General features: G+C 43.4%; 1 protein-coding gene across 2 annotated transcripts in view; it reads right to left on the bottom strand.

The window, feature by feature from the left end:
* NSRP1 (nuclear speckle splicing regulatory protein 1) overlaps positions 1-25,286 on the bottom strand; it is a 62,802-nt gene that overhangs the window by 25,447 nt on the left and 12,069 nt on the right. For both annotated transcript variants that reach the window (XM_073565428.1, XM_073565429.1), the window contains exon 2: positions 12,703-12,790. In XM_073565428.1, the coding sequence (XP_073421529.1) occupies positions 12,703-12,790 (88 nt within the window). The remainder of the gene's footprint in view (positions 1-12,702; positions 12,791-25,286) is intronic.

The following is a 25,286-nucleotide window of genomic DNA, read 5'->3' as shown; positions in this document are numbered from 1 at the left end:
GGAAAACCCGAGCAACGAGTATACTCGCTCATCACTACTTGGCAAACATGAACCACTTACAACAGTTTTCAAAAACTGGGGTTACTACAACTTAAACATTGGGATGGGTTGTGATAGTACAATGGTTTAGAGGATCATAAACGGACCCACCAGGGTTTTTGGCTCACTTTCAACAAGAGCTTTAAAGTCCTCTCGTTCAATGCCCCTATTGGTAAGTGAACAGAATCACCATTTTTTACCCCCCACAAAGAACTTCCATCTATACAACAATGTTTGCATATGACTTTCTATCCTTGTGAATACCCTTCACAAGTAATAGTCATATAGATGAATATTCCACACTAAATCTATATTTACATGAAGCTGTAAACGTTTTTAAACTTAAAAAGGAGTTGTCCGGCCTTGGTTAAACCTTCGGCAAACGCCGCAGTTTGCTGAATCCTAACAGCGTGTGATGTACAGGCCATAAGGATTTGGCTTTGCTTGCCGGATCCAGGGGTATTCCATTTGCATGCAGTCACATGACAAGTAGAGTCTCAGCTGCATCTCGCAACGTTCTACTGAGAGATGCGGCTCCAACAGTAGTCAGCACGTGACCGCAAATATGCAACTTGGTAACGAAGATGTCCAGCAACAGATCCGGAGAGGTAAGTGTTGAAAACAAGTATTTGTTTCAAAAAATGATTTTTTATTTTTATTTCCTCAAAAAAATTTTTGTATCATATTAGTAGAAATTGCATATCCCTGGGATTGTACCAGACTTGCACGTTTTGAACTACTTGTTCTTTTTCATATGTATGGTATGTGTCCTACACCTAGGGTGCTGTTTTATATAGTATTCACACAGGAAATGACATTGACAGATCTCCATATTATATAACAGTTTGTTATTTTATTTGGTGATATTGCATTTGTATTTAATAAATATACATCAGATCTGTTCTGATGTTCGAGCCGATTGGTACTCGAGTATTTAAGAATAGCAGCTGCGTCTTTGTATTTTAGAGATCGTGGCCTGTCACCTCCCCTTTTGGGTGGAGGAACCCTTTCAACTGCATTAACCTTAAGGGTGGTAACATCACCACTGTGGCAATTTAAAAAACGCTGAGAAGGACCTGACAAACTGCGGGTGGTTTCATTTTGCGCTTTCTCGGTGTCCTTGTGGTGCAGCCAACATACTGTATTTTACATGTTATAACATAAACCACATATGTGCTTTTACAATTTATAACACCCTTTATAATGTATTCTCTGTTATCACTGATTGAAATACCCTTTTTTGTATTAAACAGGCCCATGACTGTCTTTGGAATCAGCTGGTGGCGCTGAATCCTGACACTGTTCACATTTCACACTATTAAGATTCTGCTAAAGGTGACAATACCCATTTTTGCCAATTCTGTCCCTTTGTAATTTGTCTATACAAACGTGACTTCATAGCAGTAATACATTATTAACGTTTTATATCATAGTAGGCACAGATAAACAACACTGTCCAGCTGCCATAGAGTTTATTGCACTATTAAGTTAAAGTGGTTAAAATATACAGAAAAATGTGGATCAATCCTACAGACAGACATTCTTACTCTTTTCAATACATTGCGTTATTGGAATTTTTACAATTCATTTACTGCAGCCATATGTGGCCCCCGCAGTAGGGGCCAAAGCACAGAAAAAATGCTGCAATTAATATACTGTAACTCTAACACTCGGCTGATGATGAGATCCTGTTTCCAAAAAAGAAAAAAAACAATGTAATATCTTATGACACATTGGAAGTAGTATGGAAGTGAATGTGAAAAAGAAGACTGCCACTTCAGTAAAATCCATGGCTCTGTATAAGTCACTGACGGGATCCTGGATTCAACTAAGAGATGAAACTAGTGATAACTTTATAGCAGTGTATTCTGAAAAACTTTACAAGAATAAGCAGCTTAGAGAGTAAACTTTGCTTAAAGGGGTTGTGCCACGAACAAAATTATATTTTAATCAACAGATCTTGGAATAATAATAATAATTTCCACAACTGGATGCGTTTAAATAAAATGTTCCTGTGCTGAGATAATCTTATAAATGTGTCCCTGCTGTGTACTGTGTAATGGCTGTGTCTGACCGTGCAGGAACATGGGCTGATCATTTCAAAAAATTTGTCCCGGTCATTAAGGGGTTAACGGATCTTGCATTACTTGGCAAAGTTTGAATGGAAATTATAATTAGGGAAACGTCCGTCCAACGCAAGTCACCATTTTTCATACCAGATTTGTAACAGGTTATCAGAAGCTCGGCAATATGCAATGAAGAAAACAATAAAAACTTTAAATTGATACAAAAACAATACAACAAAGCAGTTGTAACATTTTGTCAACATTTTGTAAATAAAGAAAACCATAATAGACTTTCTACACTTGTAACAAATGAGTAAAACATACTTTTATATACACATACACGCACACAGAAATTACGACGAGAGAAAATCGTAGACCCACGATATGACAACAGAGGCCCTACCTAACAAACCAAACAACAGTAATTGTCTCCCGGTCTGAATATCAGGTCTTGATTCTGAGAAAAACAGACAATACATCGGTGATAGGATCGCTGTAGAGTGTGAGCGGTCCCCTGGCCGGACTTTATTAGAGCGCAGTTATAGACACAATGCTCAGAGGCAGACAAGCTCTCCCCACTGATAAGTCTCAGGAAATGAATCTCTCCCCGAGCGCTGCCCCTTATCTTCTAAAAGCCTGGCATTAATACCTTACTAATAAAAAATGTTATATTAAGTAAGCAAAAGGGAAAAAAGAAAAAACAGATAGCATCAAGCTCTGAATCTGTTTAAGGCACGGTGAGCAGGAGGTCTTATTACCTTATATTTCATCCCTTTGCTTTACACATTTTAATAAAGAGTTTCTATAACATCCGTCATTGCTGCTGATGAGCCGGGGCACGGAGAAGTGAAGTTTTCATGTAGCGGGAACAAAAGCGAGAAAGTTTGAAGATTCTCGTTGAAAATAATAAAATTATTTGATTAATGCGATTAAAAAAAATTTTGGAAAAAATTTAGAATGTGTGCATACATGTTAAACTGTCCCACTGCAGAAGAAGCCGTAAGATAACGGACGTTTTCATGTGGCATACGCTTATCCTTAGATATGCAAAATGTGTGACTAGTTAGTTTATCCAATGTTCTTCTGAAAGTTACCCACCAATGCTGGTAAATAACGTGGGAAACCCCCTCTAATACCTCTACATGCCTTAATCAGGCACGTACAATGTGCAGTCGCTAATGCGCTCACTTCCTGGTGAATCTGGACTGCGTTGATACAAAGTAGCCAATCAGAAAAAGGAAAGCAGCAGCCTGAACCAATGAGGAGACAGGAGGCGTGTCTCAGACTACCTCACACTCCTGTAGACACTGTAGTTAAACAGTGGTCACAGATCACAGCTCTGCACAAATGGAGATCAAATAAAAAGCAACCATGGAAAAGAGATAGGATGCGAGCATTAAATATACTGACTTACTAAAGGTACTACAGACTCCTGACTGTTCTGGTGTGAAAGGATTGTTAGAGGGTTTTCTGATGAACCTTGTGCTAAGAAAGGAAAAGTGTGACTTTTTTTCCGGCATGCATTCTTCTGAAAGTCCCATATCAGTATGGTAATGGGAATTATACTCCAATATGAAGGTTCTGCTTTGGTAAAGCATGTACATGAATATTTTTTGGTATGGTTTCTTTTTGGAGCGATGCTTTATATGGCTTTTTGGTTACTTTGGTAGCTTCGGCCCCTGAAAACACTAATTGGGTTTCTTGTGTTTATCCCTATTTAATATAATTCACATTACAGACCTTACACTAGAATTGGATGATGCTAGGGACCCTTCAGGACAACATTACAAGCAAACATACCAAATGTTCATTTGCGAATATCTTGAAATTTGAGGTTTGAAGTTAAAACTTAATTTAAAATTTAAAATATTTAACACCCCAGAGTCGTTACAGAGATGAATATTTAAGTACTACTGACTTCGATATCTTTTAACCCCTGATTGGCAGTCCTCTTATTTTTAAATTTCTCAATATAATAGCATCCTATCTCATGTGACAACCCAGGAACAAATTACCGTAGCCTATGGAATCGCTATCTATTGGGTTTAGTGGTTAGCACAAGAATTTTCACTCCAACACAGTCAACTGTCATCTAAAACCGGTCACATCCAGCCTTACACAGTACAAAAATAAATACCTAGGCCAATTGGCCACTAAATAAACAAAAGCAAATTTTTCCCTTGTAGAGTTAAAGGGAATCTGTGACCACATTTGACCTATCTAAGCTATTAATATCGGCATACAGGTTATAGGCTGCTGAAAACAGTCCTCCCTCTTTGTCTCATATCAGATGTCCTGTTTTTGAGAAATAATCATTTATCTCTTCATATACTTGACATCTTCCAGGCTCCCTGGGGAGGACACTGCCTGGAAGATAACTGCCTCCAGAGATTATTTTACGTGAAGGGAGAGTTACCAGTGCGAAGTGTAATGGTTACCAGTGCGATGTGTAATGGCTACCAGTGTGATTGTTACCAGTGCGATGTGTAATGGTTACCAGTGTGATGTTGAATGGTTACCAGTGCGATGTGTAATGGTTACCAGTGTGATGTGTAATGGCTACCAGTGTGATTGTTACCAGCGCGATGTGTAATGGTTACCAGTGTGATTGTTACCAGTGCGATGTGTAATGGTTACAGTGTGATGTGTAATGGCCGCTCTCTGCTCTCTTGATCTCACTGCAGAGCGGCGTGAGATTAGATCTGACACATCTTCAGGTTCCTCTCAGCTTCCATCTCACAGGCAGACAGGGTTGTAATACTGTTACAACACAGCAGAGCTGACAGAGATGCGATAAATGTGTTTGCAAGAAGACAAATTTCATTTCTCCTGTTCTGTGTTAGTTACTTGTTTCACACTGGTAACTCCCCTTCATGTAAAACAAGCTCTGGAGGCAGAGTTATCTTCCAGGCAGTGTCCTCCCCATAGACTGGAAGATGTCATTTTTATAAAGTGATAAAAGACAATTTCTCAGTAACAAGGCATCTGATATGACACATACAGGTAGGACTGTTTCAGCAATCTACAACCAGTATGCCCATATTAAGTTTAGATAGGTCAAATGTGGTGATAGATTCCCACGATCAGGAACAGCAGTGTTTTGGACGCTTTTGCCCACTGTGTTTCTATTTGACGCCTCGTAAAGTCTCCCGCGGTGCGGGTTTACGAGCCGCAGCATGTCATTTTCTGTAGAGCCGGTCTCCGTTGCAGATTTTGACCAACTGAATGTCATTACAGGTGATGAAGAAGCATGTACTGACAAACAAGTGTGACAATTAGAACGCAGATAAAATATGCTGCATCCAAAACATTGCAATTCCTGATCGTGGTGACGATAATTCATGGAATCCAAATAGTCAGTCTTCGCTAGCTATTCCACATGATTTGTTTAGCTCTCAGTCAGATGTCAGTCAGTGCGCACTAATGACAGAATTAGTCAAATAATTGAGCATAGCAGCTTCCCATGACCGTAATAAAGCAATCACATAAAAGCAACAATGCTGGGAAAGGCCATTAATGGAAGGTCCCATTATCAAACTTCCTACCATATCATAAAATTCCAGCTTCAGAAATGATACTTTACACATAATTTGCTATGAAACCCAGATAGTTATCTCTCTCCCACCTTCCCTGGGAGAGTTTAAGCACCCATACACGAGACTAATGTTGGCTGAACTTCATGGGTTCCGCTGCGGTCTAATGTGTAAGAAAGTACCAGCCGACTTATGGTCTGTGGAGATGTTGAGCGATCATGTCCGACTTCAGACTGACAATTGCATGGTTCTTCCAGAGATAGGCCAACCAGCCGACGTGTCAGTCAAAGAGAGCACAGAAACACTCGAACAAACAAGGTCTCCTGACAATTGGCCGATACATTGTTTGTCCACCATCTAATGTGCATGACCAGCTTTACACCTTTACTCCAGGATCTCCGGCTGCGTGCTCATAAGTCTGACAATCAGGTAGAATGAAAGGAAAGTTCTGCAGATTGCAAAGCTCTTGTACAAAACCCAAGGATGATTGCGGTGTGTTGTCTCAGTGGCATGGTTTAATGACGTTTTCTTCACTGAATGGTATGGAATTTGATCTGATCCATTGGAATTTGAACTTCCAATCCATGTAAGACATGGCCCGATGTAGAGTACATTGATCTGTTTCATTGTGAACATTTTATTTGCATGACGTAAATATTACACTAACTGCTGTTCTACAAACAAGAGTACAAGACCGTGCAAAAGAAATTAATGCGCCATATCACCCAGGCACAAAGAATGACAGCCTGCTTTATAGGAGTTGTGCAATAGGTGAGTGGCTGTCAAAGTGTCAGGGAGAAATTACAGCATGCTCGCTGTTTTGTGAGCCATGGCTGTAACCGCCCCCTGCACTGCCCCCATGGACTGGAAGTGAGCGGCTGCAGAGAGAATAATAATTCATTTTCTCCCTGCAGCTGGGCTTCCATTAAATGTTATTTACCTGCAGATTATCACTGTATCTTCAGGTAAATAGAGATTTTCGAGGTGAAAGGTTCCCTTTTCATAGACTTTCTATGGCAGTAGCCAAGTAATATTATACAAAATGGAGTGGTTCTACAGGTAAGGCCACCTCACTTGATAAGAGTCTAAAACCAGGTGTCTGATTATAGGTAGCCATGTACTTGTAGGTTTCCAAAAGTTTCCCTTTGCTTCAATGAAGACTACACAGCAAGCACAGACAACTACCTATAGTTAAAATCGAGGGGCTGGAATCATGGCTGTAACCTGTCTTTTCTCACTATTTTAGCAAGGATATCAGTTCATGGCCTCCTAAGTAGGAACAGTTAAAGGTAGGGATGCACAACTCTGGTCCTCAAGAGCCACCAACAGTGCATGTTCTCAGCATTTCCTAAGCATTGCACAAGGTGTTAATTTAATCACTTGCACATGTGATGATTCCTTTACCTGTGCAATACTAAGGAAATCCTGAAACCATGCACTGTTGGTGGCCCTTGAGGACTGGAGTTGTGCATCCCTGGTTAAAGGGAACTGTCACCTGTAACCTGCAGATATGTTGTTAATCTGCCCATAAAAGCATAAGTAACCTACTAGTACAACCCCTTCTTAAACTTAATGTTCGGTTCCGATAAAATAATAAAGCCTATACTCACCTCTCATGCTGGCTCTGTTACAGTTGTGTCGGTACTCGCGGTCCTGGGGTTGTGATGTGGAGGAATTACACTTGACGCCCGGGGCCCAATCAGCGCTGATGTCACTGTCTCCGCCTTCGGACATTAGGCCATTAGGCACTGGGTGTCATGTGTCATTCCACTGCATCATAGCCCCGGGGCCGCGAGTGCCAACACCGTGGGAACAGAGCCGGTACGGGAGGCGAATATAGGCCTTATTATGTTACCGGGGCATAACATTTAGTTTAAGAAGGGGTTGTCCTAGTAGTGGACAACCCCTTTAACTTTATTATCCCTGCAACGTTCCGATTTCAGACACAGGGGCGGCACCGATTCAGTCACAGATATGAGTATAGAGAGTGGCGGGTGTAACCGCGCCCCGGCACTGACTGTCACTTGCTCTTTATTGAGGCTGTCAGATAGGGCTGTGGGTGCTGTTATAGCCGCCGCTTTCTCTACTCAGATCGGTGACAGAACCAGCGCTGGCATCGCCCCTGTGACTGAAACCGGAATGCTGCAGGGAGAATAATGTTCATTTTCTCCTCCCAGCATTCAGGTAAGTGCAGGTAGTAGACAGGTAACACTATTAACCTGCTGATTAACCTCATATTTGCAGATTAATAGCCCTTTAAAAAAATCCTCCATCAGGGACAGAAAGAGTCTTTTAAAGGCCCTCTATGGTACTTGACAATATTGAAAAATATATAAATTCCCATGAATCAATGAAGTAGAAGCACTGGGTCCCAGTGGCCATCTTTTTCTTTTAGGCACAGAGTTCAGGTGCTTTAGGAAGCCACAAAAATGGTCTAAAATTATTACAATAAGAAACACATTTTATAGGGGATTCTACCCACAAACCTTTGTTATATAAAAATGTGAGATCGGGGAGGAGTTCAACCACTGTTACCCCTGACAGGGGGACCCGCTTGACTACCATTGCATTCAATTTCCTCCCATTTGTGTGACCTTGTAATTGGGGAGAGACTGCTGCACCACTTTAGGATGAAAACGACACTAAATAAATTTACTGTTTTTTTGAGTAGCCAAAAACCTTAGCTAGGTGTCAGCAAAGCACTTGTTAAGCCCAAAGCCAACAGCTGATTGTTTAATGTATAAGGGGGTCTCCCAACTCACAGACAGATGATGATGGGGAAGAGAAGCATTTTTGCAATGTTTAAAAAGTGCATTTAAAATCCTGCATTTTGAAGAACCAGCAAAATAAATGAGATTTCTGCAATCTCATGCATACGTTGCTTTTTTTCCTTGCACATTTTAACCATCAATGTACATGTTTTCAAATCTGCAGCGTGTCAATTCTTTCACGCTTTTCACCAATCCAAATAAAAGCATAAATAACGCAGTGAAAATGCAAGTAAAAATAGAGAAAACAAGCAGCAAAATGGTGTGCAGTATCTGCTTCATTTTTCCAGCCAGGAGGCAGCATTTTCAGTGCAGAAAAAAAAAGAAATGCTTCATAAACTCAACATGTGAACATACCCCAACGATATTTCGTCTGACAGCCATCTAAAATGTAAGGTCAGCATTAATCACTGCCAACGCCTCAGGCGGCAATTTATCTCTGGTAAGAGCTTTTGATAAGCACATACCAAAATAAAATAAAATACACGATTTCAGGTTAAAGAGAAAAAAAAAAAAAAAAAAAACACACAATTTTAATTTTCTGGGTCTTAGCAACTCATATTCAAGCTCGCCTTCAGTCACTAAGTGTTCCTGACAATGTACAGATCTCCATACGCCGTTAGGGATATGTAGCAATGAACTATGATTACTCCGGTAACATTACGTTTCTTAGCAATGTGCGCTAAGGACGTCATATGCTGGGTTTTCGCTTGAAATAAACACTACGCTTGGCTTCGTGGACTTTAGAAACTTCCCAGCTTTGGAAAGAACCCAAATAATGAATCACCTTTGTTATGACAAAGCAGTATCCTTCTCCGCTAAGGGGCTTTAGAAACGACCTCTGCCCCCCAAACCCGCTTTACATCAGTCAAGAACAAATGGATATGAAAATGTCAGATTACTACATTTCCCCATAAAATCAACATGAAAAGAAAGTAGATCCATATAGCTACTATGTAACGCTAGGTTCCCACATTATGGCTGAAGCTGTTCCCACATACGGTGGCTAATAGCCGAAAAAATTTGGCACGAAAGCAAGATATTGAGCGCCCACTAGCCATTAGCATTATGCAATGTTGACGTCCCAGTTGATGTGCATAATTGGCACTTGTCCGAAAATGCACCACGCGCATACACAGAATGGGTCCATGGACTCCTGACTCCACCAGACATGTCTAGTGGACATAAGAAAGCGGTATCTCATCCTCAGGGAGTTTTATCACTTTCTCCTTGTCAACTATTCTGGGCACAATAACTTAATCGCTCAGGTATTACAGCATACTTAGGCAAAAAGTCTCTTCACAGAGGAAGAGAACGGATTCTCCAATGCCACCGATTGGAAGTACCAATCTAAAACATCAATATTAACACTTGCTTAACACAAGAAGAAGTATGCTTGACAAATCCTCCAGCCCAGATGGCATTCATCCATGGATACTGAGCGAATTAAGCTCAGTAATTGACAGACCGCTGTATCTCATATTCTTAAGACTCTCTTGTAACAGGGTTAGTGCCACAGGATTGGAGGATGGCTCACGTACTACCGAGATTTAAGAAAGGTAAGAAGGTGGATCTAGGCAATTACCATCCGGTAAGTCTGACATCATTTGTTTTTGAGGGCATTATAAGAGATGACCTGCAGAAATATATTGCAGGTAATATAATAACTGATATTCTTCATGAATCCATGCTGGTTAAGTGGTGTGTAACTAACATGTTGGGTTTCTATGAGGAGGGGAGTGCAAATCTGGATGAAGGTAATGCGGCTGATGTGATTTATCTGGACTTTGCAAAGGCATTTGATCCTATACCACGTTAACAGCCTTATACTGAAGCTACAGAAGAAAGAACTGGGCAAAACTATATGCAGATGGGTAAGAAACTGACTAAAAGGAAGGAAACAAAGAGTCGTCATAAATAGTATGCTCTCTAAATGGTATATAATCAGCAGTGGGAACGCAGGGATCTCTACTGGCAGTAGTGGGGACCGCAGGGATCTGCGTTAGGACCGATTCTTTTTAACCTCTTTATTAATGACCTTATGGATGAGATTGAGAGTAAAGTATCAATCTTTGCTAACGACAACAAACATTGTAGGATATTAAAAAGTGACCTTGACATTACAATATTACAAAACGAACTGGATAAGATGTCTGTATGTTCAAACACTTGGCAAATGAGGTTTAATGTTGATAAATGTAGACTAATGCACCTACGACAGAGTAATCTTATTATTACAAGGGATGGAAGGCCTCTCATATGATGAGAGGTTGGAAAAGTTGGGCTTATTTAGTTTAAAAAAAAAAAGACGCCTGAGAGGGATTCTCATTTTACATGTATAAATATATGTGGTCAATACAAAGGACTGGCATATGACTTATTCCTTCCATAGACCATACTACGTACCAGGCGGCACTCAATACGGGTGGGAGAACGGAGATTCCGGCAGTTAAATAGGAAAGGTTCTTTACAGTTAGAGCAGTCAGAATGTGGAATGTCTGCTCGCAAGAGGTAGTAATGGCTGACACTATAACAGCTTTTAAAAAAGGGATGGATGATTTCCTCAATGCACAAAACATTGTGAGTAATAAATAATTTAGTGATAAAAAATGTAAAATATGTAAAATTGGTGGAGAAAGGCTGAACTTGATGGGCCTAGGACTTTTTTTAAACCTATGAAACTATGTGCAACATGACTTAGAGGGGTATTCCCTTTTCAAAAAGCCCATCCCCGGTTGCAATTTTTTTTTTCTTTACAAACATAATTTAGTCACTCTTCCAAGTCTAGCACTTAGGCTATGTGCCCACATATGCAGAAAATTTCTGCTTCAAAACCGGACACCTTCCCAGAAAACGTGCGGAAATAAAATGCGCGGTTTTTGTTTAAAAACTGTGCATTTTTTATGCGTTTTTTTCCGCGCGTTTTCTGACTCATAGAAAATAGCAAAAACGCATACTTTTCCGCAAAATTAATGAGAATGCTGCGTTTTTAGCCGCTAAGCGTTTTTTGAGCGGAAAAAAACGCATCAATGCGCACATAAAGTGCGGATTTCATTTAAATGAATGGGATGCTTCTTCTATGCGTTTTTGAAGCGTTTTGACCGGGACAAACGCTTAAAAAATACTTACGTGGGCTCACAGCCTTAAAGTGGGCTTACACCAGCCGACTTGTGGCCTTTACCAACTGCCAGTCAAAAAATATTTATTGCACCCACCCCTCTGCATTGGCATCAGTGATTCAGTCAGCCTGCCATATGCCCAAGGATCGCATGACCATCCTTGGACTGGCAATCTGCTTTCTGTATTTCTATGCAGCTGTTACACTCAGGTCAGGAGAGCGGACGGCCAGTCCAAGGATTGCAATTAGTCACGTGCGAATGTTCTCGGATATCACTTGAGTATCTGAGTGCTTGGATATGCTCGGCACTCGTGGAGCATTGGCTGGTCCTTAGGGTACCGTTACACCTAGCGATGCACCAGTGATCCCGACTAGCGATATGACACGGTCAGGATCGCTGGTACATCGCTAGTGAGCTGCCACACAGGCAGATCTCACCAGCGACATCGCTGGGGACGGGGATCGCTACTTACCTGTCAGACGCGGCGATCCTGCGTCCTCCCGCCCGGCTCCACGCGTCGCTCGTCGGCACAACAGGAAGCCCCAGCAGGAAGTGGCCGACGAGGAATCATCCAGGAGCTTCTCGCGCGATCAGCGATAACCAGCGGGGGAGCCGGTCGGAGGTACGTATCACATGCAGCGATATCGCAGTGTGTAACGGGGGCTTTAAACTGAATGTTCGAATCTACGCCCTGCATATTTGGCTCCTGTTACACAGCCAATAAGCATGTTGGGATTGCCTGTGAGTCACTGTAATGCTGTAGCCATAATGGTAAACCGCTGTCAACATGACATCAGTGCAGCAGACAATAGCAGACACTGGGAGCAGCACCGGAGACTCAGCACTGGACCCGGTTAGGCAGAAAAAAGCACAGCATGTGGGATTTTTTTTATTTAGAAAAAACTGCAGCTGAGTGACAGGAGTTTTCCTGAAATTGGAAAAACTATTTATTTGGTATAAAACCAAAATGTCCATTTGTGTGCAACAGTTTTGGAGTTCTTTCCCCACTTAGTGTCAAGTTATCATAGGGAGATTTTTTTGGTGATGCAATGATCCCTGTAAAATAAAATACCAAATTGCCTCTTCTCAGATGTAGTGAGAACCCTTGCAGCATACGGTGACAAGGTACCAGGAGGTGCGTCCGGGTCGCTGACAGTTACTAGCTTGTTTCTCTTACCTCCTCATCAGAATCATCTGCGAATGCTGAATGTTTGGGTGCACATACATTTTTCTGATACAGTTTCTTGGGAAGAATAAGTCCATACCTGGGAAATACAAGATCCAGATGTAAATATTTGGTAGTAACTATACGATAGCACATAAATATAGTCCATTTCACAATAAGAGTCTTAAAACATCTTCAAGACCTTTTCTTGGAAAACAAAAAATGCTGAGCAAGTACAAACAGGCTACAAGTAAGGGTATGTGCACACGATCAGGAATTGGCAGCGCTTGGGACGCAGCGCATGTCCGCTGCGTCCAAAGCGCTGCTGGCTATTGAACGCAGGTGAATCCACATGTGTTCACTGACCCGTGCAGACTCAATGAGTCTAATACATTGTATGAGTGAAATATACCTTGCGGAGGCTCGCGTCTCCGCAAGATAGACATGCTGCTGTCTGGAAAGACGCGCTGCATGTCCGTCTCCGCGGGTGAGCCAAGGGCGTCGGAGCACGCATAGTGGGCATGGGATTTCGTGAAATCCCATCCACTATACTGTAACATCTTAATGCTGGGGGTTGGACACACAAAAAAACTATGTTAGATTTGAGCCAATTCTTTTTTCATAGGTAAGCAATAGCAGAAGTTACCAGCAGGGGGCGCCATGCTGGGGGGGGGGGGGGATCTGATGCCACAATGAAGACCAGGGGTGGTCCTGCTATGAATGGAGTAGGAGCCAGTTTAGACTAATGCATTGGAAGCTGCTGTGAATAGTTGGGGGGATGCCAGGAGGGCCTGCTCTGCGGAACTCCACTGATGACCAGGGAAGTAGGACAATAGGAAACATATCGTAATTTTGCACTAGCAAGGCAGGAGTGATGACAGTACTACAGTTACCTTTGGGAGAAGCAGTAAGTGCTTTAGTAGACCTTGGAGAGGCCAGGCTCACACATTACCAGTTGCAATGTCTCAGTTTTCCATTTTTATGTGCAACTTAATCTCCTGACCTGCGTAGGGTTGAGCGTCTAAGGCAGGAATCACAACCTGCGGCCCACCATGCTAAATTGTGCAGCCCCCGACCTTCTGCGTACAGTAGTTTTCATTTCATACAAAAAAAATAGTCTACTGCTCAGGAGTAAGGACCGGCAGTCATGAAGAGAGCACTACAGAATCACATCAGGGCAAACAGATCTGAGTCTCTCATACATCTAAAGACCCTAGGGCTCCTTGACTTGCTGTGTTGTACAGTCCCGTTCTATTCTATGTAAATCCAAAAACGCTGTACATATGCTTCGGCTTTTTCAGCGCAGATTTGCTGCGGATTTGAAACTGCAGCATGTCAATTCTTTGTGCGGAATCCGCAGCGATTTTACCCCTGCTCCATTATAGAAATCCGCAGGTGTAAAATGCAGGGGAAATCCACACATAATCTGCTGAAAATCTGCACTAAGTCCGCGGGTAAAAGGCAGGTCATTTTACCTGCGGATTTAGCAAAATCCGTGTGGAAAAATCAGCAGCAGAATCCGTAACGTGCGCACATACCCATAGACCAGACGTGGGCAAAGTGCGGCCGTGGGGCTGGAAACCTGAGGTCCGCGGGCCACACCGTGCTCTGCCGCCCCCTTGCTGTCTCCCGCAGTCAACATCGGTGGAGGAGGGGCCTCCGGCCACTTCCTCCACCAATCTGCATGTGAAACAGCTGACGCGATGACGTCATCTCATCGCGTCAGCTGTGTACCGCCGGAGAGTCAGCGCTCCGGAGGCAGAAGCAGGGTGCCAGTGAACGGGACAGAGGACTGTATGTGTTGTTTTTTTTTGTGTGTATGAATATGGGGGTGAACATGGGGATTCTGTGGGGGTGGACATGGGGATTCTGTGGGGTGGACATGGGGATTCTATGGGGGTGGACATGGGGATTCTATGGGGGTGGACATGGGGATTCTATGGGGGTGACGTACAGCACATGGGGATTCTATGGGGGTGACGTACAGCACATGGGGATTCTATGGGGTGACGTACAGCACATGGGGATTCTATGGGGGTGACGTACAGGACATGGGGATTCTATGGGGGTGACGTACAGGACATTGGGATTCTATGGGGGTGTCATGCAGCACATGGGGAGGCTATAGGGGTGACATGCTGTACATGGGGAGGCTGTGTGGGGCTCATGCCGTACATGGGGAGGCTGTGTGGGGTTCATGCCGTACATGGGGAGGCTGTGTGGGGTTCATGCCATACATGGGGAGGCTGTGTGGGGCGCATGCCATATATAGGGAGGCTGTGTGGTGCCCATTCTGTATATAAGGGGATGGGGGGGTTTAAAGATATATAGGGGGGTGTCACCATACTTAATTCTGCTCAATATTAAGTGATACAATTAATATTAATAAATTAATATTGAGAATAAATTTCAAGCTATTGGTTCGGCCCTCCACAACAGTCATGGTCTCTCATGTGGCCCCTCGGGAAAATTAATTGCCCACCCGTCTTAGACAATTGTGGCATATACTTTGAATATAACAAACATCTCAACAGGTTCTTTATGTTTTATTGGGGGCCTTGGAAGCAGTTGAATGTGACAATGCTGCCCTCATACCAGGAAAGGTTGTGCCCCCCTGGTGTAAAGGATGCCATTGCTGGAGCAGATTTTCCAGTACTATGCTATGTGCACAGCGGACCTTCATAACCACAGTGACCATTCTGCAGTCGGTTCATACAATATATTGGTTTTGTGTGTAAGGTAAGAATGTGTGGTCTATTGCTGCCCCCTGCAGGACAATGATAGTTAAAACCTTAAGGTACTGTCACACTTAGCGATGTATAGCGATCCCGACCAGCGATATGACGCGGTCAGGATCGCTGGTACATCGCTAAGTGGTCGCTAGTGAGCTGCCACACAGGCAGATCTCACCAGCGACATCGCAGGGGTCCGGGGTCGTTACTTACCTGTCAGAGGAGGCGATCCTGACGTCCTCCCGCCCGCGTCCATGCGTCGCTCGTCGTCACAGCAGGAAGCTGACGACGAGAAACGGTCCAGGACGTTCTCGCACGACCAGCCAGCGATAACCAGCGGGGGAGCGGTCGGAGGTAAGTATCAGACATAGCGATATCGCTATAACGTCACAAAAAAAACAGTGACGTTATAGCGATATTGCTAGCGATATCGCTTAGTGTGACAGGCTCTTTAGGGCTAAACAAATTTCCATTGAAGACAAATCAATCCAGGCCATCTTCTCACCACTTACAGTTTGTGTCCTATCAGATGCATAGGCGGATAAAAAATGTCCACTACAAAGTCACTACTGACAAGTGTAGGTCACAGGACAACACGCAAAAAAATGGAGCCAGACATGAAAATGTCAATGGTGTCCTTTTTTACATTTTTTTTTTTTTTTTTTACTATGTTCACTAAATGCTAAAACTGATCTGGGGTTGGGTGAGGGCTTATTTTCTGCCTGCCGAACTAATGTTTTTATTGATACTATTTTGGGGTAGATTCTATACTTTGATAGTCTGTTTTTGCAGTTTGTTGCATTGAACACAAAAAAAACCCCCGTAATTCTGGTGGTTTACCGTATATACTCGTGTATAAGCCGAGATTTTCATATACCTGGGAGTCGGCGTGGGAGGGGGAGCAGGGGTGTCAGATCATACTGACCCCCCCGCCGCGATCTCTGCAGCGCTCCCCCGTTTCTCCACGGTCTCCTTTCCTGCCTTCAGCAGTCACGTGGTACCGCTCATTATACTCATGAATATGGGCATATTCATGAGTTTAATGAGCGGTACCACGTGACCGCTGAAGGAAGAGCTGCCGGAGACCGTGGGAGTCGGAGAAGTGGGGGGGGCAGAGACCGCACCAGGAGGGGGTAGGTATATCCAATATTCACCTGTCCGGGGTCCATCGCTGCTCACCGCTGTGTGCTGTGTCCTGGGTCAGTGACATTTAGGCAGCAGGGGGAACGGTGACATGGTTAGTGCACGCCGCGCCCTCTGCTGGCTGAACAGTCACTGACACAGGAAGCTGGGATGTTGGATGCTGTTGGATGTTGATCTCCATGAGTTCATTCATCCTCATTTTTCAGTCTTCTACTAGGCATTGCTCCTACTGGCCAGTTTCTTACTCCACACTGATGAGGGGCAATACCCCGAAACAGCTGTCTGTGGATGGATACCATGTTTTGGCATAGGTGGGTAACTTCACTGGAGACTGCCCTTCCCGTGGTTGTTCCTTCCCGGGGAAAGACCTGGCTAGTCATTGCTTGCGTTGAGAAACATGTGATGGCGTCTCTGCGGCTTGTGTTTTGCACTGACACAGAAAGCGGCAGGCAGTGGTGAGCAGCGATGGACCCCGGAAAGGTGAATATCTCAGGTGCCGGGTCATGAGCAGGAGAGCAGGAGAGGTGAGTATGGCATTTTTTTGCAGCAGCAGCATATGGGGGCATATTCTAAGGGGAAGCATATGGGGGCATATTCTACGGAGCATCATATGGGGGCATATTCTACGGGGCAGCATATGGGGGCATAGTCTACGGAGCATCATATGGGGGCATATTCTACGGAGCATCATATGGGGGCATATTCTACGGAGCATCATATGGGGGCATATTCTACGGAGCATCATATGGGGGCATATCCTATGGAGCATCATATGGGGGCATATTCTATGGAGCATCAAATGGCGGCATATTCTAAGGAGCATCATATGGGGGCATAGTCTATGGAGCAGCATATGGGGGCATATTATTCTATGGAGCATCTTATGGGGCCATTATTAACCTTTATGGAGCATTATATGGGGTGTATTTTGTATGGAGCATCTTATGGGGCCCATCATGAACTATATGGAGCATTATATGGGGCTCCTGATTCAATATGGATATTCAAAAACATTTAACCTACTGATGTCTCAATTAATTTTACTTTTATTGGTATCTATTTTTATTTTTGAAGTTTACCAGTAGCTGCTGCATTTTCCAAACTAGGCTTATACGCGAGTCAGTAAGTTTTCCCAGTTTTTTGTGGCAAAATTAGGGGGGTTGGCTTATACTCGGGTCGGCTTATACACGAGTATATACGGTAATTTTTTTTCTCATTACACCATTTACCGATCAGGTTAATTTACACTATATTTCGATAGGTCAAACATTTCTGAACGCGGCGATACTGAATATATGTATTTTTTTAAATTATTTTATTTTGAATGGGGCAAAAGGGGGTGATTTGAAGTTATGTTTTTGAATTAAACTTTTTTTTACTGGCTTCAATAGTTCCCTGAGAAGACTTGAAGCTGCGGTCATCCGATCGCATGTGCAACATATATCATGGATTCAGCCCTATGTGCAGTGTACAGTTGTGGCCAAAAGTATTGACACCCCTGCAATTTTGTCAGATAATACTCAGTTTCTTCCAGAAAATGATTGCAAACACAAATTCTTTGGTATTATTATCTTCATTTAATTTGTCTTAAATGAAAAAACACAAAAGAGAATGAAGCAAAAAGCAAAACATTGATCATGTCACACAAAACTCCAAAAATGGGCCAGACAAAAGTATTCGCACCCTCAGCCTAATACTTGGTTGCACAACCTTTAGTCAAAATAACTGCGACCAACCGATTCCCGTAACCATCAATGAGATTCTTACAATACTCTGCTGGAATTTTAGACCATTCTTCTTTGGCAAACAGCTCCAGGTCCCTGATATTAGAAGGGTGCCTTTTCCAAACTTCCATTTTTAGATCTCTCCACAGGTGTTCTATGGGATTCAGGTCTGGACTCATTGCTGGCCACCTTAGAAGTCTCCAGTGCTTTCTCTCAAATTATTTTCTAGTGCTTTTTGAAGTGTGTTTTGGGTCATTGTCCTGCTGGAAGACCCATGACCTCTGAGGGAGACCCAGCTTTCTCACACTGGGCCCTACATTATGCTGCAAAATTTGTTGGTAGTCTTCTGACTTCATTACGCCATGCACACGGTCAAGCAGTCCAGTGCCAGAGGCAGCAAAGCAACCTCAAAACATCAGGGAACCTCCGCCATGTTTGACTGTAGGGACCGTGTTTTTTTCTTTGAATGCCTCTTTTTTTCTCCTGTAAACTCCATGTTGATGCCTTTGCCCAAAAAGCTCTACTTTTGTCTCATCTGACCAGAGAACATTCTTCCAAAACGTTTTAGGCTTTTTCAGGTAAGTTTTGGCAAACTCCAGCCTGGCTTTTTTATGTCTCGGGGTAAGAAGTGGGGTCTTTCTGGGTCTCCTACCATACAGTCCCTTTTCATTCAGATGCCGACGGATAGTACGGGTTGACACTGTTGTACCCTCGGACTGCAGGGCAGCTTGAACTTGTTTGGATGTTACTCGAGGTTCTTTAGCCAACATCCGCACAATCCTGCGCTGAAATCTCTTGTCAATTTTTCTTTTCCGTCCACATCTAGAGAGGTTAGCCACAGTGCCATGGGCTTTAAACTTCTTGATGACACTGCGCACGGTAGACACAGGAACATTCAGGTCTTTGAAGATGGACTTGTAGCCTTGAGATTGCTCATGCTTCCTCACAATTTGGTTTCTCAAGTCCTCAGACAGTTCTTTGGTCTTCTTTCTTTTCTCCATGCTCAATATGGTATACACAAGGACACAGGACAGAGGTTGAGTCAACTTTAATCCATGTCAACTGGCTGCAAGTGTGATTTAGTTATTGCCAACACCTGTTAGGTGCCACAGGTAAGTTACAGGTGCTGTTAATTACACAAATTAGAGAAACATCACATGATTTTTCGAACAGTGCCAATACTTTTGTCCACCCTCTTTTTTTATGTTTGGTGTGGAATTATATCCAATTTGGCTTTAGGACAATTCTTTTTGTGTTTTTTCATTTAAGACAAATTAAATGAAGATAATAATACCAAAGAATTTGTGTTTGCAATCATTTTCAGGAAGAAACTGAGTATTATCTGACAAAATTGCAGGGGTGTCAATACTTTTGGCCACAACTGTAAATCATGACTGCCTATGCACATCTGCTCAGGCCAGCGTTCATAGGCAATTTACAATGACAGACACAAGGGTCTCCTGCAGACCCCACTGTCAAATCAGCTGTTATGTCCAGGGAAAGATGCGGGCTCATTGACGAAGCCTGCATCAAATGCATTGACACAACCTAAATACAAGGTTGTGATGGGGTTAAAAAAGATTAATCGTCATTTTCATTATTATTTCTTAAATAATTAAAGAGCAGGTGGAAGAGGCTGTAGTCACACACAGCCTCTGCCACCTCATTGAAATGAAGCGTTATCAGTGTCGCTCGTTTCAGGGGCGGGGATGCACTGTGCACAGTGACAGCGCCCGCTGTAATGAACCAGCAACACAGTGGTGTTACAATAACCGGTGTACAGGAGACAGCAGGTAACGTCACTGGTCTCTGTCAGGTATTGTAAGGGTACGTGCACACGTTGTGGATTGCTGTGCAGATCTGCAGCGGATTTGGCCCAGCAGATCCGCCAGAGAATACAGTAATATGTTATCCTATGAAAAGAAAAAAAAAACACGCTGTGCACATGCTGTGGAAAATTCAGCGCGGAAACGCAGCCGCCCGTCGTCTGCTATAATGGACGCCTATGGGCGACGGATTCGTAGCCGCCCGACTTTTCGACGGAGACAAAAAACGTTCCTATGGATGTTTTTTCCGGCCGAAAGAAACACTGACTTTCCAACGGATCCGTTGCACGATGGACGAAACGCAAGGCCACCCGTCGTAATCCGTCACTAATACAAGTCTATGGGGAAAAAGATGGATCCAGCGGGCAAATCTGTTGTATCTGTTTTTTTCTCCTAACATCAGATTTTGACTAACGCCCAAAGACTGAAGTGCGAAACAGGGCTTATTAGTGTACAGACGACAAATGATTTGTGAGAAAACTCAATAAAGGAAACCCATTAGGAACAAGAAGCCTCTCAGTCCGCCACTAATAAAGTCTAATAAAGGGTTTGTACCAAGTACCACATTAAATCCCATATATAGATAGGGAATACCTTCCCAATCGCTGGGGGTCTGACCTCAGACACCTCCAATGTTACAGAGCACCGGGTCCCTGATCAACCACTGCTTGATTCACACAGATCCCTGGTTCTCAAAATCCATTGGGAATTCCAGCAGTCGAACCCCAGAGATCACAAAGCTATCTCCTATACTATGGATATGGGGTAACTTCCAAACTATCTCCAAAAGTGTGCCAAAACAACTTGTATAGTGTTGATTTAAGTCTGCTAATCAGGACTTGCCCAGGAGGAAGTCCCTTTACCCAAACTAGTGTGGTTTCAGATGCTGTATACGGGAAGAAGGGGAATGAAAATAAAATTAAAAAAAAAAAAAAAAAGGAAAATTGCCCAGGGGTGAAGGGATTAATCCGCAGTGAATCATCATGGAGAACTACTTGGCCTGCTGCGCAGGTAGTCCAGCATATTGATAAGCTGTATAACCTCACCCCCACCACTGATCTGCAGCTTTCTGACAGTGTTTTTATCAAAATAACAGCAAGTAGGCCAGTAAATAATACAATTGCTGGAATCATGGTCTTTGTCTCTATATCATGCTCCTCTTAAGGACCTGTGACACTAAGCGATATCGCTAGCAATATCGCTATAACATCACTGGTTTTTGTGACGTTATAGCGATATTGCTAGCGATATCGCTAGCGATATCGCTATGTCTGATACTTACCTCCGACCGCTCCCCCGCTGGTTATCGCTGATCGCGCGAGAAGGTCCTGGACCGTTTCTCGTCGTCAGCTTCCTGCTGTGGAGACGAGCGACGCGTGGACGCGGGCGGGAGGACGTCAGGATCGCCGCGTATGACAGGTAAGTAGCGACCCCCGACCCCTGTGATGTCGCTGGTGAGATCTGCCTGTGTGGCAGCTCACTAGCGACCACTTAGCGATGCACCAGAGATCCTGACCGCGTCATATCGCTGTCGGGATCGCTGGTGCATCGCTAAGTGTGACAGTACCTTGAGATGGAGTAGCAAAAACCTGCTGACAGATTCCCTTTAACTTATTCACACTGCTGTGTCTCTGACCATTCTGGACATAGCTATGCTCCTCAATTTATTCACTGCTTTGGTAATCTGGTTTGATCCAATTATGTCTCTGACTATTTTGCATACAGATATTGCTCCTTAACCTGTTTATGCTTCTCCTGGTCTCAGTAATCCCATTAAATTATGTCTCTTTCTGCACCTGCACTTATATCTTGTATCTCCCTCTATTTGATGACTTGCCTTTCCGCCTTTCCTGACTGCCCATATTTGAGTGACTTTTTATAGATCATATTTACTTACCTTTTCTTCTCTTGGGTTCGCTCACACTAGTGTATAAATAATCGGTCCCATTTTCATCCAAGAGAGTGGGACGATTTTTTCTAACTTGTCATCCACATGCAATCGGTTACAGATTACTATGCTGCAGAATTGTAATGTATCCGTAAAAATCAAATGCCTCTGATGGTCCACATGGCAAGCAATTTTTCTCGAACACTGTACGATTTCAGAGTGACATCACAGCATGCTGCAATTTTTTTTCTCATGCCGAATACTAATAAAAATGCAGATCTGAACTGATATCCGAATATGCATCCCAGTCATACCTATGATGTTTGCCTTCTCCAATATCAAATTTGCCAGTGCCGTATGCTGAAAAACGACCCCACACCATGATGTTCCCACCTCCACACTTCACTGTTTATATGGTGTTTTTGGGGTGATATGCAATGCCTTCTGGCCTCCAAACATGGTGTGTATTTACGGCATCCAAATAATTAAATTTTGGTCTCATCTGACCAGACTATATTCTCCCGGTATTTCACAGACTTGTCTAGAGGTTGCTGAGCAAACTTTAAACGCATTGAACTTTTGTTCAGCAATGTAGTCTTGTGTGGTAACAGTGCCAAAAGGCCATGGAGGTTGAGTGCATTACTTATTGTTTTCTTTGAAACAATTGTACCTGCTGATTCCAGCTCTTTCTGTAGCTCGTCACAGATGGTCCTTGGCTCTTGGACAACTCTTCTGATATTTATATTCACTCCTCTGTCTGAAATCTTGCGGGGAGCACCTGGTCGTGGCCGGATTATGGTGAAATGATGTTCTTTCCACTTCCGGTTTATGGCCCCAACAATGTCCCTTGGAACCTTTGGTATTTTAATAATTCTTCTGTAACCAATGCCATCAGTATGTTTTGCAACTATAAGGTTGCAAAGGTCTCAAGACAACTCACTGGTTTTACACATCTTGAGATATTTTTTTGTGTGGCATTTCTCATTATTACACAACTTAATTTACAGACATCTATGGTTTGATTTCTTTGCCTGTGTCGATTGGATGGGTTGTTACCAACATCTGGTGAGAATTTCATGTCAATAGCACCTTTACTTTTAACATAACCCTGGTAAAATGTATTTTTATGTGATATACTTAAAGTATCCCAAACAAAAATGCCACATTGAGTAAATAAATTGAATAAAGACCTTCATTATAATTGGATTTAACAAACAATTAGTGGATTCAATGTATTATCTCAATAGTGGTATTGTAAGGCCACACCAGGATACCAATGATTACACTAGCAGTTGAGCAAGATATTCAAGGTGTGTACGAGACGACAAATAGGGTGAGGGGGGGTTAGACTGTAAGGGTACCGTTACATTAAGCGATGCACCAGCGATCCCGACAACGATATGGATCGCTGGTGCATCGCTAAGTGGTCGCTAGTGAGCTGCCACACAGGCAGATCTCACCAGCGACATAGCAGCGGTCGGGGTCGCTACTTACCTGTCAGACACGGCGATCCTGACATCCTCCCGCCCGCATCCACGCGTCGCTCGTTGGCGCCACGGGAAGCCCAGCAGGAAGCGCCCGACGAGAAATGGTCCAGGACGTTCTCGCGCGATCAGCGATAACCAGCGGGGGAGCCGGTCGCAGGTAAGTATCAGACGTAGCGATATCGCTGCTGCGTCACAAAACCTGTGACGTTTCAGCGATATTGCTAGCGATCTCACTGTGTGTAACGGGGCTTTATCCTTGGATCCCCTAACATTACCATTCTTGTCCGCAGGGGTTGGCACGCTAAATGAACACACCAGTGGCGCCCCCACTGGAACATCCACTGTCCATTGATATCCCTGTACATCCCTATCGGCGACCAACAAAAAGGTGCTATTGGACACTGGCTGAATCACTAAAGCAGCATCCATTGGATATTATCCTGCATACCTTGAACCAATACAATATTTTCACGATATAACCACCAACTCAAAAGACTGTATATTCGCTGACTGATGACACAGGTTTGTAGATCTAGATAACTAGATAAATCTCTAGATAGATGCTCCTAGATATAGATAAATACACATGAATGCACATATAAGAGACATGAAAATATCAGGATGGGTACATAAATTACAACAATGTATTCACTAGAGAGCATGGGTACATTTACCAAACCATAATAAGACATAACTAATCAAACTTAGCCCAATACTATGGGTATGTAGGATAGATGGAGTAAACTTAATACTAGATAGCTGCCGGAGAGTCCTCCTCACATATGTTGGAGTGAGTGTTTAAAGGTGATAGGTACACAAGATATCTCGTATATGCACTAATCAAAAAAATAAAGGAAACACAAATAGCACATCCTAGATATCACTGAATAACATATTCAGTTGTATTCATTACATAGTGGCATGCGTTGAGAACAATAAAACATAAAAATGATCAATGTAAATCAATATTAATATCGCATGGATGTCTGAAATTGGAATGACAGTCAAAATCAAAGTGGAATATTAAATTACAGGCTGACCCAACTTCAGTGGAAATGGCTCAAGACAAGGAAATGACGCTCAATAGTGTGTGTGATCTCCATGTGCCTGTATGACCAATAGTGTGTGTGGTCTCCATGTGCCTGTATGACCAATAGTGTGTGTGGTCTCCATGTGCCTGTATGACCAATAGTGTGTGTGGTCTCCATGTGCCTGTATGACCAATAGTGTGTGTGGTCTCCATGTGCCTGTATGACCAATAGTGTGTGTGGTCTCCATGTGCCTGTATGACCAATAGTGTGTGTGGTCTCCATGTGCCTGTATGACCAAAAGTATGTGTGGTCTCCATGTGCCTGTATGACCAAAAGTATGTGTGGTCTCCATGTGCCTGTATGATCTCCCTACAACGCCTGGGCATGCTCCTGATGAGGCGGCAGATGTCCTCCTGAGGGATCTCCTCCCAGACCTAAATTAAAGAATCAGTCAACCACTGCACATGCATATGGTCTCACAATGGGTCTGTGGAGCTCATTCCGGTACCTAATGGCAGTCAGGCTACCTCTGGCTAGCACATAGATGGCTGTGCGGCCCTTCAAATAAATGCTTCCCCACACCATTACTGACCCACTGGCAAATCGGTCATGCTGGAGGATGTTGCAGGCAGAAGAACATAATACATGGTGTCTCCCGACTGTTGTGTCTGTCACATGTGCTCGATGTGAACCTGCTCTCAATCCGTGAAGAGCACATGGCGCCAATGTCGATTCTGCCAATCTTGGTGTTCTCTGGCAATTGCC

The sequence above is a fragment of the Dendrobates tinctorius genome, unplaced genomic scaffold (genome assembly GCF_039654945.1).
Source record: "Dendrobates tinctorius isolate UK_male_01 unplaced genomic scaffold, ASM3965494v1 ptg000016l, whole genome shotgun sequence".
Taxonomy (NCBI): Eukaryota; Metazoa; Chordata; class Amphibia; order Anura; family Dendrobatidae; genus Dendrobates; species Dendrobates tinctorius.
This window is presented reverse-complemented; position numbering and strand designations above follow the sequence as displayed.